The sequence below is a fragment of the Salvelinus namaycush genome, chromosome 8, assembly GCF_016432855.1.
Source record: "Salvelinus namaycush isolate Seneca chromosome 8, SaNama_1.0, whole genome shotgun sequence".
NCBI classification, from domain to species: Eukaryota; Metazoa; Chordata; class Actinopteri; order Salmoniformes; family Salmonidae; genus Salvelinus; species Salvelinus namaycush.
The window spans coordinates 19,838,790-19,856,887 of record NC_052314.1 but is presented as its reverse complement, the minus strand read 5'-3'; the positions used below and the strand labels follow the sequence as shown (position 1 = coordinate 19,856,887).

Sequence of the window (18,098 nt, the reverse complement as noted above, 5' to 3'; positions counted from 1 at the left end):
CGTTGTCATGTTGGAAGGTGAACCTTCGCCCCAGTCTGAGGTTCTGAGCACTCTGGAGCAGGTTTTCATCTCTCTGTACTTTGCTCAGTTCATCTTTCCCTCGATTCTGACTAGTCTCCCAGTTCCTGCCGTTGAAAAACATCCCCACAGCATGATGCTGCCACCACCATGCTTCACCGTAGTTTCCTCCAGACGTGACGCTTGACATTCAGGCCAAAAATCTTGGTTTCATCAGACCAGAGAATCTTTTTCTCATGGTCTGAGAGTCCTTTAGGTGCCTTTTGGCAAACTCCAAGCAGGTTATCGTGCCTTTTACTGAGGAGGGGCTTCTGTTCATACACTTTTCCATTAAGGCCTGATTGGTGGAGTGCTGCAGAGAGGGATGTCCTTCTGGAAGATTCTCCCATCTCCACAGTGGAACTCTGGAGCTCTGTCAGAGTGACCATCGGGTTCTTGGTCACCTCCCTGACCAAGGCCCTTCTCCCCCGATTGCTCAGTTTAGCAGGGCGGCCAGCTCTAGGAAGAGTCTTAGTGGTTCCAAACTTCTTCCATTTAAGAACGATGGAGGCCACTGTGTTCTTGTGGACCTTCAATGCTGCAGACATTTTTGTTACTCTTCCTCAGATTGGTGCCTCGACACAATCCTGTTTCAGAGCTCTACGGATAATACTTCGACCTCGAGGCTTTTTTTTGCTTTGACTTGCACTGTCAACTGTGAGACCTTATATAGATAGGTGTGTGCCTTTCCAAATCATATCCAATCAATTGAATTTACCACAGGTGGACTCTAATCAAGTTGTAAAAACATCTCAAGGATGATCAAAGGAAACAGGATGCAGCTGAGCTCAACTTTGAGTCTCATAGTAAAGGGTCTGAATACTTATGTAAATAAGGTATTTCTGTTTTTATTTGTAAAAATCTAAACCTGTTTTCGCTTTGTCATTATAGGGTATTGTGTATAGATTGATGAGGAAAATGTTTTATTTAATACATTTAAGAATAAGGCTATAACCTAACAAAATGTGTTAAAAGTGAAGGGGTCTGAATACTTTCCGTGTGCACTGTATTGCGATTCTCACGATTCAATATGTATTGCGATTTGATGTTCCAAACATATTGCTCACCAAATATCTGCTGCAGAGAGACTGACTGCATCACTTCTTCTTTTTATAAGAAACATTAATATGTTGAAAATCCCAAATCGTTTGCGTAGTCAACTTACACACAGCTCTGACACACACACTTACCCCACCAGACATGTCACCAGGGGTCATTTAACTGTCCCCAAATCCAGAACAAATTCAAGAAAGCGTACAGTATTATATAGAGCCATTATTGCATGGAACTCCGTTCCATCTCATATTGCTCAAATTAACAGCAAACCTGTTTTCAAAAAACAAATAAAGCAGCACCTCACAGCGCAACGCCTCTCCCCTATTTGACCTAGAAATGTTGTGTGAATGTATTGATATATATGCTCCGTGTGTCTTATTTAAAAATTTATATAGTTCTGTCCTTGAGATGTTTTTGTCTATTTTTGTTCTGTATTATGTCATGTTTCATGTTTTGTGTGGACCCCAGGAAGAGTAGCTACTGCTTTTGCAACAGCTAATGGGGATCCTAATAACATACCAAAATACCAAAAGTATCATCAGCAAACTTGATGGTGGTGTTGAAGTCTTGCGCGGTCACTCAGTCGTGGGTGACAGGGAGAAATATGGTGATATGAGGATGTCCAGTGGTGGGAAGTGAGAGAAGATGGAGCTAGATTAAAGTTGTCCGACGTTCTGTAAATTTTCTCACCGATGAAACATTCAGTCTCAATACAGTTTTCTGCTTCCAAAACTAGAATCGGTTAAGAAAAGAGTGCACTAAGTTTTGTAGACTTGACCCTTTCAAAAAATGCTGCTGTTTAGAAGGAGTGCAAGGGCAAATTAAGTTATTGCACACAGAAATATATATATACAATTTTTTTAAATGGGCCAATAGGATTTCACTAGCTCGTGCTTGGCTCTGCCCTCCTCCTTGCTTGTTCTACCCACTATGCTTAATTTGCTCCCAAAGGAAATTACGTCAAAGAGATCTCTTGGGTTAGTTACCAGTATCTTTGCTAACAAAGCTAGCTAGTGTTGTGTCTCTAGTATTGGTTAAATGAGATGACATGCTATTTTCATTGATTCATTGACATGCTATTTTCATTGATTTGATTAATCTGGCAATAACTACTCATTAGGAATTCGGGGCACCATGGAACAATTAGTTTATTTAGAGCTGCTATCTCCCGAATCCACTCTTAAAGACCTGAAGATCTTTTATATCAATAGCAGTCAATCATTAATTATTCTTTACCTAATAACAGTCTCATCTGAACATCGTAAAATTCTTGGTTATCTTCACGAACCCTGGCTAACAAGTTGAATCAGCAATACAAAAATTGGCTTAATTATTTATTTACTAAATACCTAAATAATCACGCAGAATTACATATACACAGGATGGATCATACATCGATTACTAATCATGTCATAAAATAAAAAGTCCCTAGCGGGTGAAACCGATATCACGGCTGGTTACACAAAGAAAGGGGGTTGGGTTTGAATGAAAGAGTGGGAGGACTGAGGTACAAAGGAGACTGGGTCTCTATCAGACCTTGAAAAGCTATGCTAATGTAAATACAGAATCTTATGCATTCAAATAACTGCCCATTTGGAAAAGGAAAACGCAAAATATATATTTACACTGAGCTGCGCTTCGATAGATGGGTCGAAGATGGAAGACTGGTTTGCCCAGCAGAGATTGCCCTTGTCCTTTGTAGAATCTGTCTGGTCGTAGTGTTGTAGGGAGGATACGTTGTACCCTGTCGTTATGATTAGAAGATTGTCTGTTCTTTCCTAGGCAACGTACGTTTGCAGCTGCAGCTGATAACTCGACGTCTAGGATGTATCACTTCTTCTTTTGTGAATAAGAGTTCAAAGTTCATACCATTTTGCCATAATCAGCTCGCACTGAATTCTGGCTGGTCTAGTAGAAATTCTTCCTTCCAGCATGGTGATCGTCACCTCCACGTTGAAATTAGCCTTTTTAAACGTATGGACACCAGTCCTCATGTTGTTGGGAATTAAAGTTAATTTCATTAGGTTGTAGTTGATATTAGCCCTTTTAAATGTATCGACACCAGTCCTCATGTCGTCGGGAACTAAAGTTGACTTGCGTCGACGGGTTTTTGTAGTGGGGGAGAGAAGGGCTTGTTTCATAGTTCTCAATCAATGTCTGTTCACTTGGCCACGTGGCCACTGAGTGAGCATAGTTTACTTTATGAAAACAATTCTCTCATTTAGAAGCTAAAATTACATTTAATCTTTTCACAAATAGTTTCATATTTAAACATTTCAATTGCACAACAATTCCATGTGAATCTGATAAGTAGAATGTGCAGACTTTCCAAGATGTAATTTTTGTCGTCATATCTTCAGATATAGTGTCCCATACACCAACTGATCTGACATCATATTCTTTAAGTACCAACGGACACTTTCAACTGGTTGGATTACAGAAATGTTGTACCTTTCCCCAACCTTTTGATGTTACCATGCTCTCTCTATGTTAACAAAAGGCTTTCCAAGAGTCCATTCTGTAGGGTGGAGAGAAAAGGGGGAAAGATATTTATGGGGGCTCATTACAACAGGGCAACGTCATGACACTAGCTTCCCTTTGAGAGGGGCTCTACAGCCTTGCAGCATTAGCTTTCTTCCACTTGAGATGGGCTCTACAGCCTAGCAGCATTAGCTAACTGCCCCTTGAGTGGAGGAGGTTGTTGAGCCATTGTACAGCATGAAACTGACCAGCAGTCATGACCTAGGTAGATGCTGCTCTCTCATACAATAGTGTACATGGACCTGAGGGTGAACTATTAATGAGGCACAGTTTGATATACTAATGTGTCCAAATGCATTTACATCATACTGTAGATTATATCTGATGTTTTGATTCGCAAACTGTTTGTGTTTGTGTGAGGTGGCGTGTCAGGTGGGGTATGTATGTCTGTATGACACTGTATGCAAATAGATTATACAAGGGGTTAGGCATTTTCAACACACAAATGTTTTTTAAAAAGACTACAAGAGAAGTGGTCAATTTCTCCTCAACCCTCAACCATGAAAGACTGTCATGCATATTGTTGATGTTAGTTCTTTGTGTGCAGTTAAGGGCAAGGTGTGGTGCTTTGTTTTGAGCCAACTTCAGCTTTGCTAGGTCTTTCTTTGCTGCACCTGACCATATTACCGGACATCAAGATGGGACAAGATCAAAGCCTGAACTAGTACAGTTGATCTTTGTGCCAAAAATGCAGAACATATTTTTATAACAGACATACCTCTCCCCATCTTCACAACAACTTTGTCAATGTGACAATAGTGACTGTCTGATAGTAATTCTCTGTAGAACTACATCTGCCATTACTCAGTCATACTCCAATTCAAACTACTGGAAAGGCAAATGTTACTACTATTGATAAGTGCTACTACAGTACCATCATCTGCTGTTTATAACATAGCATCTCCTGAGGGACGATTCTACTACTGCTGCCGTTGCTGCCGGCTCCTCAATAGTGCTATGTTTTGTGAGCTCACAGACGAATGCCAGTGTCCCACTGTGCAGGCCTATGCTGGAAGATGGAAGAGGCTGGATTTATTGTGAGTTTATTTGCAGCTCTGGTGCAATGAGCTTTTCTGTGATTGTGTAGTGAGTGTGTTATTGTAGTTGGTTCCTGGTTTGAAGTGTGACTGTTTCACTGTGTCTTACTGCTACTGCATCTTATGGTTGTAGATGTTGTAGTATGATGACAAGGATGATACTGTCATTTCAGTATAACTTCATATGTGATTGGGAATTAGTGATGCTATTACAGTGTTACAGGGACTAACGATGACAATAGCTGTTGGACAGACATTTCATATGATTTTGTGGATGAATCTGCAGTTTTATTACTTCAGCTTGAATTTTGTCTCCATTTTCTGGTGAACCCTCATCAACCCTCACCAAAGTGAGGGATCATAATAACATAAGACCCCTGGTTATCATATGATGTTGAATATGCTATTTATAAATATTCTAAGGTTGCACACGATGTGGCTCTGATGATTGCACAATCTCCCGTTATAAAACTGTTCAGCAGATTGGTCCTACTGTAGTTACTGTCTGTGTTGTTACTCTTAATTAATCCATTACATGCAGGCTTTTAGTTATTGACACTGAATGTTTCAGTGGATCTCAGTGGAGGTCTAGAAATGTACGCTTGTTTTCTACAAAGTCCTCAGAGACATCTGGGTGTTTGTCTATATGATACCTTACGTCATCTGTAAGAAAGGTGAATGAATCATAATACAGGTCTGCTTCCGCTCCCTTCCTCTATTCCCAACCTTACAGGTAAGCTGTACTGTGCATACTGCACCTTCATGGCTTTGAGCTGCCCTCACCAGAAACCATGTCTGTTGAAAATGAATACACTTTTTGGGTTCAAATATCTGGCTTTATGCAGAGAAGAACTGGCTAAGCCACAGTGTTTCAATGGATGAAAGAAATGCAGCTTTTGGAAAGGAGAAGGCGTGTGGTTATGAGGTACAGTACCAGTCAAAGGTTTGGACACACCTACTCATTCCAGGATTTTTCTTTATTTGTACTATTTTCTACATTGCAGAATAATAGTGAAGACATCAAAACTATGAAATAACACGTATGGAATCATGTAGTAACCAAAAAAGTGTTAAACAAATCAAAATATATTATATATTTGAGATTTTTCAATGTAGCCACCCGTTGCCTTATAACAGCTTTGCACACTTTTGGCATTCTCTCAACCAGCTTCATGAGGTTGTCACCTGGAATTAATTCCACTTAGCAGGTGTGCCTTGATAAAAGTTAATTTGTGGAATTTCTTTCCTTCTAAATGTGTTTGAGCCAATCAGTTGTGTTGTGACAAGGTAGGGGTGGTATATAGAAGATATCCCTATTTGGTAAAAGACCAAGTCCATATTATGGCAAGAACCGCTCAAATAAGCAAAGAGAAACAACAGTCCATCGTTACTTTAGACATGAAGGTCAGTCAATCTGGAAAAGTTCTAACTTTGAAAGCTTCTTCAAGTGCAGTCGCAAAAACCATCAAGAGCTATGATGAAACTGGCTCTCATGAGGACCACCACAGGAAAGGAAGACCCAGAGTTGCCTCTGCTGCAGAGAATAAGTTCATTAGAGTAACCAGCCTATGAAATTGCAGCCCAAATAAATGCTTCACAGAGTTCAAGTAACAGACACATCTCATCATCAACTGTTCAGAGGAGACTGTGTGAATCAGGCCTTCATGGTTGAATTGCTGCAAAGAAACCACTACTAAAGGACACCAATAAGAAGAAGAGACTTGCTTGGGCCAAGAAAGACGAGCAATGGACATTAGGCCGGTGGAAATCTGTCCTTTGGTCTGATGAGTCCAAATTGTGATATGCAGAGTAGGTGAACGGATTATTTCCGCAATGTGTGGTTCCCACCATGAAGCATGGAGGAAGAGGTGTGATGGTGTGGGGGTGCTTTGCTGGTGACACTGTCAGTGACTTATTTGGAATTCAAGGTACGCTTAACCAGCATGGCTACCACAGCATTCTGCAGCGATACGCCATCCCATCTACTTTGCGCTTAGTCGGACTATCATTTGTTTTTCAACAGGACAATAACCCAACATACCTCCAGGCTGTGTAAGGGCTATTTGACCAAGAAGGAGAGTGAGTGCCTGGTGGAGTGCTGCATTAGATGACCTGGTCTCCACAATCACCCGACCTCAACCCAATTGAGATGGTTTGGGATGATTTGGGCCGCAGAGTGAAGGAAAAGCAGTCAAGATATGCTCAGCATGTGGGAAATCCTTCAAGACTGTTGGAAAAGCATTCCAGGTGAAGCTGGTTGAGAAAATGCCAGGAGTGTGCAAAGCTGTCATCAAGGCAAAGGGTAGCTATTTTGAAGAATCTCAAATATAAAATATATTTTGATTTGTTTAACACTTTTTCATGATTCCATATGTGTTATTTCATAGTGTTGATGTCTTCGCTATTATTCTACAATGTAGAAAATAGTACAAATAAAGAAAAACCCTTGAATGAGTAGTTGTGTCCAAACTTTTGATTGGTACTGTATATCTTTATATATTTCCACAGAAGATCAAGTAGTCTATTTGGAAATGTCCTTGCCCATTGTAGTTATCTGATCTCCTCTGCGCCATGAGGATCGTTCTCTGGATGGCCATTTGAGACGGCAGGTTTAAGGCACCTGTCCTCCACTACAGCTAAACATGTATTGTTCCTCTCAGCACAGCTTCACTCTGGCTCTGTGATGTCTGTCTGCTGATCTGAGCACAGTAACAAGAGGAGATCAGTCAGTATGCTGCTCTTGTAGTCTACAGACCTACAAAACACAGGTCCTCACAGCCGTACAGAGATCTCTGCTGATATCTATACTCTATTCACTGTATACTGTATTCAGTGTTGATATTTAGCATAAATAGATCATCTATGTAGGCCATGAAGTGCCATCAAACGTATACTGTATGATTATTAATTATACTGCGTGCGTGCATGTGTGTACCCACTTATGTTTGTGTGTGTCTGTGCGTGTGTGGTTGTTTTGTGGCGTGTGTGTGTGTGTGTGTGTGTGTGTGTGTGTGTGTGTGTGTGTGTGTGTGTGTGTGTGTGTGTGTGTGTGTGTGTGTGTGTGTGTGTGTGTGTTTGGGGCTCAGGTGCGCAGTCTGAAATTGGAGCAGGAGGTTGAGAAGAATAATATCCTGTCTGAAGAGCTTCAGACTCTGGCTACAGAGCAGCACAAACTAGAGCAGTCCGTTGTCAAGGGCTCCTCTCCACGGAGCGCGCTCAGTGATGATGATTTCTACGATGCTGTGTCTGGTGAGTATGGCTTGTTTTTATTTACGATCAGATTGGAATTGAAGTGAGAGAGCTTGAGATAAAAAACTTGTGTTTGTTTGACAGTATGATTATTTTATTGATGCCTATAGCTGTTCATGCATTTTATAAACTCAACTCTGGACCTCTAAGCCAGTTCCACAGCTTGTTTTAATTGTTCCCCTCTAATCAGGGACTGATTTAGACCTGGCACACTAGGTGGGTGCAATTAATTATCAGGTAGAACAGACAACCAGCAGGCTCCGAACCACATAGGGTAAGAGTTGACTACCCCTGGTCTAGATGTTTACAATATTATGCTAAGATGACTTGCTTGCTATTGTGTGCACCAATTTAGTCACAATTGAGCAATACCTACAAACTACTATTTCACTTAGAAAATGCTTTTTTAGTCACAAGATGGCCTATGATAATGGTTATGATGATTTTTGCAATGATCGATTGACTGATGCCTTCAGCCTTCAGAGGTTGGTTCAGGGCTCTTTAAATACAACCCTATCCACAGATCTGGTTTCTCCCGTCAGGGCTTTAGTGAGGCTCAGGGAAAGGTGTCAGTTGTTGATAGCGACACAGTCATTCATAGCACTGTCACTCATATATCCAGTCCCTGCCTTTACAACATGACTGCTTACTCCCTTTCATCTCAAGATTCGGACTCGGAGCACTCTCTGAGCGTCTTTGAGGCGGTGGCCAGTCATTCGTTTGACAAGGACGAGGAGAAAGGCTCTGTCCTGTTCAGCAGCAAGCGCAGCAGCCCAACCAGCATGTCTCTGGAGAATCACCATGGCAATGAGGAGGAGTCCCAACCCAATGGGATTGTGAGGCACAGGTGAGCTTAGCCAAGTGCCCCCCCGACACACCCCCTCCTACCCACCCAGTGTCTCTCCCATCCACCCTACATCCAAGCACACACAGGGAACGGTCCTGTTTACAGTACACAGCTGTTTTAGAAGGTAGAAGCTTCAGATTGGGATTAAACCTGGAAAGAAAAGCCACTTTGCCTCTTTGCACAATAAGTTACAGTTAACTGCAAAAATAAAGGAAACAAGAGTAAAGGAAGTATACAAAGTACATTGAAAGCAGGTACTTCCACTGAGTTAATTACGCAATTAAAATATCCCATCATGCTTAGGGTCATCTATAAGAATGCGCAGTTGCCTATTATTTTGACTAGCATGGCTAGAAGAAGAGATCTCAGTGACTTTGAAAGAGGGGTCTCAAATGAGCATATAGAGGTTTAAAGGGTGTGTGTCTCAGTCACCAGATCTCAACCCAATTTAACATTTAAATTAAGGCACCAAAATATGGAATTTCCTGTGGAAGAATGGTGTTGCATCCCTCTAATAGAGTTCCAGACACTTGTAGAATCTATGCCATGGCGCATTGAAGCTGTTCTGGCGGCTCATGGTGGCACAACACCCTGTTAAGACACTTTGTCACTTTTTCTTTATTTTGGCAGTAACCTGTACCTTTTAAAGTCATATTTTTTTTGTTGTTTGTCAAATAAACTTTTGTTACTCCCTTTCTGTTTGAGAGAACCCTTTCTGTAAAAAGAAGCCTATAGTAGAGCAGTGGAAAAGGCAAAGAAACATCCTGTGGTTTATGCAATCTCCTACTTTAGACCAGTGTTGGAAATGAGTGGTTCTTAGGACCAAGTTAATACAGAGGTGGAGTTTCTTCCAGCCCCTAACTATCAGAATCTTGTTGTTTACCCTACTGTTTGTTTTCTTGTTGTGTTCCTAGACTACATATGGTGTATTATTCGTGTGTTTTCAGAGTCAGTGTGTGAATAATTTAGCAAGGCAGCTAGGCTGGTCCAGGCAGGAGAAAGGCTCTCATTGAGAAGGCTGAGCGCTGTGTAAAACCAGTTAAACATTGATGAGGTCACAGTGTCATGCAATAATTGGAACTCGGTAGGACCTTATGTTGACCGATCTGAATGCTGATCAGGGCGTAGAAGTGGAGGCCATACATTTTAGTAAGAAAAAACATTAAAAACATAAAAACCTGTGGTGAGCCAAATGGTCAAGCCCAACCTGACTGACTGACAGTGGTAGTTAGGAAGGGAATCAAATGGCATAGTTAGGAAGGGAATCAAATGGCATAGTTAGGAAGGGAATCAAATGGCATAGTTAGGAAGTGAATCAAATGGCATATTTGATTAATGGGATGTGCAAACTAGTGTATCCACAGGTTTTTATCTTCTTCACATATCTTTGTGTGAGCAAGCATTTGTGTTAAATATACGTAGGTGTTCATGATGCCAACGTACATTTGTTGGTAAGATTACTCTTGCCTTAAAGAAGTGAAGGCCTCAGGGAGCAGCTATTTCCATGGAAGCTCCTCGACAGTAGTGGTGTAGCGGTGTTGATTGTAGACCTGGGCCTTGGTCCAATATGTCAGCTCTACACATGCCTGAAACTAAACTGAAGGCTTTTGTTGCACTCAGCAGACTATATTCGCCTGAATAAGATATGACTTCTGCATTAGATATAAAGTATGTGTTACATGCCTGGCACATCTCATCGAAAGAAATGCAGATCACTGTACGGTAAGGGTAGTGTCAAAGTCCACAGAGCAGAGTGTGATACTTGTGTCATTTGTACATTTACCAGATTCTATGTTTGTGCGTCTGTATATCCCTCACTCCAGAACAAGTTTACCAGCATCCATGTTCTCCAGAAATGACTTCAGCATCTGGAGTATCCTGAGGAAATGCATTGGCATGGTGAGCTATCAACCAGAAGCACTCAGCTTTATTGTTCCTGTCCAAACCCCCGTAACATGATGAATAATGGGAACCTTCCTGGCCATAATAGTGCCTGTATTGTAGATCAGTCAATCCAATACTGATGTACTGTGCAGTAAGTAACCCACATCTATACAATTCTGTGTGGAGCTTTTCTTTAGCTACAGCCTAGAGCATGTATATAAAGGATCTGGCATGTCATAATCCTGATGTGGAATGTGGTTCAGTAGCCGGGGAGTGGTAATGTACAATGCCTATACAAAGTATTCACATCCCTTGACTTTATCCACATTTTGTGGTGTTACAAAGTGGGATTCAAATGGATTTCCTATTAATAAAAAAAAAAAAGATCTACACAAAATACTTTGTAATATCAAAGTAGAAGAAAAATTCTAACATTTGTAAATACAATATATATGTATTTTTTAATATAGCTTGATTAGATAAGTATTCATCCCTCTGTCAATGCATGTTAGCATTAACTTTGGTAGCGATTACAGCTGTTTCTCTTTCAGGGTATTTCTCTAAGAGGTTTCCACACCTGGATTGTGCATAATTTGCTTTTGGTTGTTAATCATTGCTAGACAAAAAATGGTTGTTAATATTTGCTAGACAAAAATGTTCAGGTCTTGCCATAGTCAAAACTGTAATTCAGCCTCTCAGTAACATTCACTGTCTTCTTGGTAAGCAACTCCAGTGTAGGTTTGGCCTTGTGTTTTAGGTTATTGTCCTGGTGAAAGGTGTTATTCATCTCCCAGTATTTGGTAGATTTTTCCTGTGCTTAGTGCCATTCAGTTTCTTTTTCTATCCTGAAAAACTCCCCAGTTTCAAGCATACACATAACACGATGCAGCCGCTACTATGCTTGAAGATATGGAGAGTGGTACTCTGGAATGTGTTGTATTGGATTTTACTCAAACATAACACTTTGTATTCAGGGCAAAAAGTTAATTGCTTTGCCACATTTTTTGCAGTATTATTTTAGTGCCTTGATTGCAAACAGGATGCATGTTTTGGAATATTTTTATTTTGTAAGGGCTTCCTTCTTTTGACTCTGTCAACTAGGTTAGTATTGTGTAGGAACAACAGTGTTGTTGATCCATCCTCAGTTTTCTCCCATCACAGCCATTAAACTCTGTAACTGTTTTAAAGTCACCATTGGTGTAACGATCGTCGTAATCCTCCTCCTCGGACGAGGAGGAGAGGCGAGAAGGATCAGACCAATATGCAGAGTGGTTAGTGTCCATGATATTTTAATGAAAACAGACTGAACACTTAACATACAAAACCAACAAACGTGACAAACCGCAAACAGTCCCGTGTGGTGCTAACACAGACACGCGATACAACCACCCACAAAACACACGTGAAACCCCGGCTGCCTTAGTATGATTCTCAATCAGGGACAAACGATCTACAGCTGCCTCTGATTGAGAATCATACCAGGCCGAACACAAAACCCCAACATAGAAAAACACACATAGACAACCCACCCCAACTCACGCCCTGACCAACTAAATAAATAAAAGAAAAAGGAACAATAGGTCAGGAACGTGACATAACCCCCCCCTTAAGGTGCGAACTCCGGGCGCACCAGCATAAAGTCTAGGGGAGGGTCTGGGTGGGCGTCTGTCCACGGTGGCGGCTCTGGCGCTGGTCGTGGTCCCCACCCCACCATAGTCACTACCCGCTTTCGTAGCCTCCTCAAAATGACCACCCTCCAAATTAACCCCACTGGATTAAGGGGCAGCACCGGAATGAGGGGCAACACTGGAATGAGGGGCGGATCCTGGCTGGCTGGCTCTGGCGGATCCTGGCTGGCTGGCTCTGGCGGATCCTGGCTGGCTGGCTCTGGCGGATCCTGGCTGGCTGGCTCTGGCGGATCCTGGCTGGCTGGCTCTGGCGGATCCTGGCTGGCCGGCTCTGGCAGCTCCTGGCTGGACGGCTCTGGCAGCTCCTGGCTGGACGGCTCTGGCAGCTCCTGGCTGGACGGCTCTGGCAGCTCCTGGCTGGACGGCTTCTGGCAGCTCCTGGCTGGACGGCTCTGGCTGGTCCTGGCTGGACGGCTCTGGCTGGTCCTGGCTGGACGGCTCTGGCTGGTCCTGGCTGGACGGCTCTGGCTGGTCCTGGCTGGACAGCTCTGGCTGGTCCTGGCTGGACGGCTCTGACTGGTCCTGGCTGGACGGCTCTGGCTGGTCCTGGCTGGACGGCTCATAACAGACGGACAGCTCTGACGGCTCGGGACAGACGAACAGCTCTGACGGTGCTGTGCAGGCAGACAGTTCATACAGCGCTGGGCAGGCAGACAGCTCAGACACTGGCTGCGCTGGAGAGGAGGAAGGCTCTGACAGCGCTGGACAGGTGGGAGCAGCTGGAGAGAGAACCCGGAGAGACAGCCTGGTGCGGGGGGCTGCCACCGGTGGACTGGTACGTGGAGGTGGCACCGGGTATACCGGACCGTGAAGGAGGACACGCGCTCTTGAGCACCGAGCCTGCCCAACCTTACCAGGTTGAATGGTCCCCGTAGCCCTGCCAGTGCGGCGAGATGGAATAGCCCGCACTGGGCTATGCTGGCGAACCGGGGACACCATTCGTAAGGCTGGTGCCATGTATGCCGACCCGAGGAGACGCACTGGAGGCCAGATGCGTTGGGCCGGCTTCATGACATCCGGCTCGATGCCCAACTTAGCCCTACCAGTGCGGCGAGGTGGAATAGCCCGCACTGGGCTAAGCACGCGTACTGGGGACACCGTGCGCTTTACCGCATAACACGGTGTCTGACCAGTACGACGCCCTCTCACTCCACGGTAAGCACGGGGAGTTGGCTCAGGTATCCTACCCGGCTTTGCCACACTCCTCGTGTGCCCCCCCCCAAGAAATTTTTGGGTCTGACTCTCGGGCTCCCAACCGCGTCGCCGCGCTGCCTCCTCATACCAGCGCCTCTCTGCCTTCGCTGCCTCCAGCTCCGCCTTGGGACGGCGATATTCCCCTGGCTGAGCCCAGGGTCCTTTACCGTCCAGGATCTCCTCCCAAGTCCAGGAGTCCTGGGTTTTTTCCCACTGCTGTCGCCTCCCTTCTCCACTCCGCTTGGTCCTAGATTGGTGGGTGGTTCTGTAACGATCGTCGTAATCCTCCTCCTCGGACGAGGAGGAGAGGCGAGAAGGATCAGACCAATATGCAGAGTGGTTAGTGTCCATGATATTTTAATGAAAACAGACTGAACACTTAACATACAAAACCAACAAACGTGACAAACCGCAAACAGTCCTGTGTGGTGCTAACACAGACACGCGATACAACCACCCACAAAACAGACGTGAAACCCCGGCTGCCTTAGTATGATTCTCAATCAGGGACAAACGATCTACAGCTGCCTCTGATTGAGAATCATACCAGGCCGAACACAAAACCCCAACATAGAAAAACACACATAGACAACCCACCCCAACTCACGCCCTGTCCAACTAAATAAATAAAAGAAAAAGGAACAATAGGTCAGGAACGTGACAATTGGCCTCATGGTGAAATCCCTGAGTGGTTTCCTTCCTCTCTGGCAACTGGGTTAGGAAGGACGCCTTTATCTTTGTAGTGACTGGGTGTATTGAGACACCATCCAAAGTGCAGTTAATAACTTCACCATGCTCAAAGGGATATTCAATGTTTGCTTTTTATTTTTTTGTACTAATCTACCAATAGGTGCCCTTCTTTGCGAGGCATTGGAAAACCTCCCTGGGCTTTGTGGTTGAATCTGGGGACTTTACAGATAATATGTGTGGGGTACAGAGATGGGGTAGTCATTCAATTAGCATGTTAAACACTATTATTGCACACAGAGTGAGTCTGTGCAACTTATTATGTGACTTGTTTTTTTTATTTTATTTTTTTACTTTTTACCCCTTTCATGTGATATCCAATTGGTAGTTACAGTCTTGTCCCATCACCATAACTCCCGTATGGACTCGGGAGAGGCGAAGGTCGAGAGCCATGCGTCCTCCCGAACCACGACCATGCCAAGCCGCACTGCTTCTTGACACACTGCTTGCTTAACCCGGACGCCAGCCGCACCAACGTGTCGGCGGAAACACCGTACAACTGGCGACCGAAGTCAGCGTGCACTGCACCCAGCCCGCCACAAGGAATCGCTTATGCACGATGGGACAAGGACATCCCGGCCGGGCCAAACTCTCCCCTAACCCGGACGACGCTGGGCCAATTGTGCGCCGCCTCATGGTTCTCCCAGTCACAGCCGGCTGTGACACAGCCTGGGATGGAACCCGGGTCTGTAGTGATGCCTCAAGCACTGTGATGCAGTGCCCTAGACCGCTGCACCACTCGGGAGGCCCGTTTAGCACATTTTTACTCCTGAAATCCTGAATTTAGGCTTGCCACAACAAAGGGGTTGAATACCTATTGACTTTTCTTTTTTAATAAATTTGTTAAAATGTCTAAAAACATAATTCTACTTAGACATGTTTGGCCATGGCCCAGTACTGTAAAGCGATTAAATGTCAGTGATGGGGGTTCGGTATGGACTAATTGATGCTTGATGGATGTGTGTGTGAATTCCAACACACACACACACAGTATGTACATTAAAAAAAATCTATAGCATATCATGATGGGCCTATGAGATAACTGCTCATGCAATAACTGCTCATTCCTGTAAAATCTAGAGACTTGATTATTTAATGGTTGATAGATGGGAATCATATAGTACAACTACTTGTGAACTAACTTGCGCTCTCTCCTTTTCTCTCACATTCATTACTTCTCTTGTTCTCTCTCTTTTAGGAGCTGTCTAAAATTACCATGCCAGTGATTTTTAATGAGCCCCTGAGCTTCCTTCAGCGTCTGACAGAGTACATGGAGCACACGTACCTCATCCACCAGGCCAACGCCTCCTCTGACTCCATAGAGAGGATGAAGGTACACACACATTTGAGAAAAAATCTGGAAAATGGGTTTAATTATAGATTTTTTTGGGTCATTTTTTTGTCCACTTGAATTGAGAGAGACAAGCATAGAAACGTATAATAAATACTGTATGTAGAAAAAAAAGAGCTAAGAAATTGTACATTACATCTCCACATCAAGTCATTTTTCTGTTTTGCATGGGCAGTGTGTGGCAGCGTTTGCTGTGTCTGCTGTGGCTTCGCAGTGGGAGAGAACTGGGAAACCTTTCAACCCGCTACTAGGAGAGACCTACGAACTGGTCAGGTAAGAGGGAGGGAGGAGTTCATCTCTAACACTGGTGATGGATTTGGATGTGGTAAAAGACAAGTGTTGAGCTCACCCCTTTTCTCTGACAGAGAGGACCTGGGGTTCAGATTGATCTCAGAGCAGGTGAGCCACCATCCACCAGTCAGTGCGTTCCACGCCGAAGGCCTGAAGAAAGACTTTGTGTTCCATGGCTCCATCTACCCCAAACTCAAGTTCTGGGGCAAGAGCGTGGAGGCTGAACCCAAAGGCATCATCACACTGGAGCTTCCCAAGTAAGCATACTCATTCATGCACTGTAACTTTCACACCACATTCAAACAACACAACAGTTATGTGTGATGTTTTTTCATGTTGCCTGTGTGAAACCAAAATGTATTTTTCCACGACATGTTGTTATAGAGTTATTATTTGTACTTCCAGGTACAATGAGGCCTACACATGGACAAACCCTACATGTTGTGTCCACAACATCATCGTGGGGCAGCTGTGGATTGAGCAGTATGGCAACGTGGAGGTGCTCAACCACAAGTATGTGAAAAATACTGTCACATGCTCTGACTAAGAAGGAAGTGCAATATGTGAATGGGGAAGCATGACTAAAATAAATTAAAAGGAAAATGATTTGATGGTATTTCTGTTTTTTTCACAGAACTGGAGAAAGATGCTGTTTGAATTTCAAACCCTGTGGCCTTTTTGGCAAGGAATTGCACAAAGTTGAAGGCTACATTCTGGACAAAAGGTAGGCAGCTTTGATTTAGCCAGCCTATCAATGTATCTCACGTTTGTAATGTATTTATCCATTATGTTGCCATATTGACGGAAGTCAGTGATGTCTGCAGTGCTTTAACTGACAGTATGTGTGTGTTTGGCACAGCAAAAAGAAGGTCTGTTCTCTCTACGGAAAGTGGACAGAGTGTATGTACATTGTGGATTATGCTGCATTGGAGGCACATAAGAGAAGTGGGAAGGGGACAGCGGAAAAGAAAAGCAGCAAACCGGTATGTACCCCATCAAATCATGTAGTCCATTACATGGTGAACACATGCTTTGAGTTCTCCATCCCTGAGGCTTATTTTATACTGCAAAGAATGTCATGTGCTGGTGTTACAAGAAGTGTAAATTCCAACCACTTTCACTGTGGTATTTTCAATTTCAAGTTTTTTATTATACTCATATAGCAGTCAATACAAACTGAAATCCACGAGCATACAATATATGGATGGAGAGAACGACAGTTTATATATATATATATATATATATATATATATATATATATATATATATATATATATATATATATATATATATATATATAATACATCAAAAAGGGTCCAGCAAAAAAAAAAAGGGTGACCTTTTCTATACTGTTCAGTTCTCGACTTTGGTATTGTCAGTTGATTTTGGCTGCGGGTGTTCCCGTCGCTGTGATGACAGCTCTTACGGTTGTAGATAGAAGAGCTTCAGTGCAGAGCTCCCCTCATGTGGGTCGCCACAGCCACAGCCACAAAACCATAAACCCTGCCTATTTCTACAATTTCTCTTCCAATGTGATTTTAAACCTATCCCTAACTTGAACCACATTGTTAACTTTATTTCTAACCCTAACCTTACATTTGTCCATGTAGACAATTTTGACTTTGTGGCTGTGGTAACTAGTGGAAACTTCTCATGTGATCTTGTTGTGTGTCCTGTTGTCCAGGGCTCTCGTGAGGAAGTGGAGGAGATCCCCCTACCAGAGGCTGACACAGTCGAGGTCATCCCAGGCAGCTATCTCCTTTGGAGGATAGCCCCCAGACCAGTCAACTCTACAGAGGTTAGTCGCATCGGAAACCCTCCTATTTAGATGTATGGTTTACTCAAGCACATAGAAATGCAGAGGCTCAGAAACTTCACGATCATAAAGCATATTTTGCATAATCTTCTTCACAGCTTTGTATTTAAATATTCAGTCCTGGAAACGTTTTTTGTGTGTATTTGTAGATGTACAGCTTCACGTCGTTTGCCATGCAACTGAACGAGCTGGATAAAGATATGGATGGGCTCATCCCAAAGACAGACTGCAGGCTTAGGCCAGACATACGAGCCATGGAGAATGGAGATATTGGTACGAATCATGATAAATGCTTGTGCCTCATCTGCAAACACTTTCTTTGAACACACAGTTGATCTAA

At 43.5% G+C, this 18,098-nt stretch overlaps 1 protein-coding gene across 1 annotated transcript in view; it reads left to right on the top strand.

Moving 5' to 3' along the window:
• LOC120052062 (oxysterol-binding protein-related protein 1-like) overlaps nucleotides 1-18,098 on the top strand; it is a 31,009-nt gene that overhangs the window by 11,994 nt on the left and 917 nt on the right. The window contains exons 8-18 of the mRNA XM_038998922.1: nucleotides 7,778-7,940; nucleotides 8,607-8,787; nucleotides 10,611-10,686; nucleotides 15,499-15,633; nucleotides 15,827-15,924; nucleotides 16,017-16,199; nucleotides 16,348-16,455; nucleotides 16,577-16,666; nucleotides 16,802-16,925; nucleotides 17,627-17,740; nucleotides 17,908-18,031. Coding sequence (XP_038854850.1) covers nucleotides 7,778-7,940; nucleotides 8,607-8,787; nucleotides 10,611-10,686; nucleotides 15,499-15,633; nucleotides 15,827-15,924; nucleotides 16,017-16,199; nucleotides 16,348-16,455; nucleotides 16,577-16,666; nucleotides 16,802-16,925; nucleotides 17,627-17,740; nucleotides 17,908-18,031 — 1,396 coding nt within the window. The remainder of the gene's footprint in view (nucleotides 1-7,777; nucleotides 7,941-8,606; nucleotides 8,788-10,610; nucleotides 10,687-15,498; nucleotides 15,634-15,826; nucleotides 15,925-16,016; nucleotides 16,200-16,347; nucleotides 16,456-16,576; nucleotides 16,667-16,801; nucleotides 16,926-17,626; nucleotides 17,741-17,907; nucleotides 18,032-18,098) is intronic.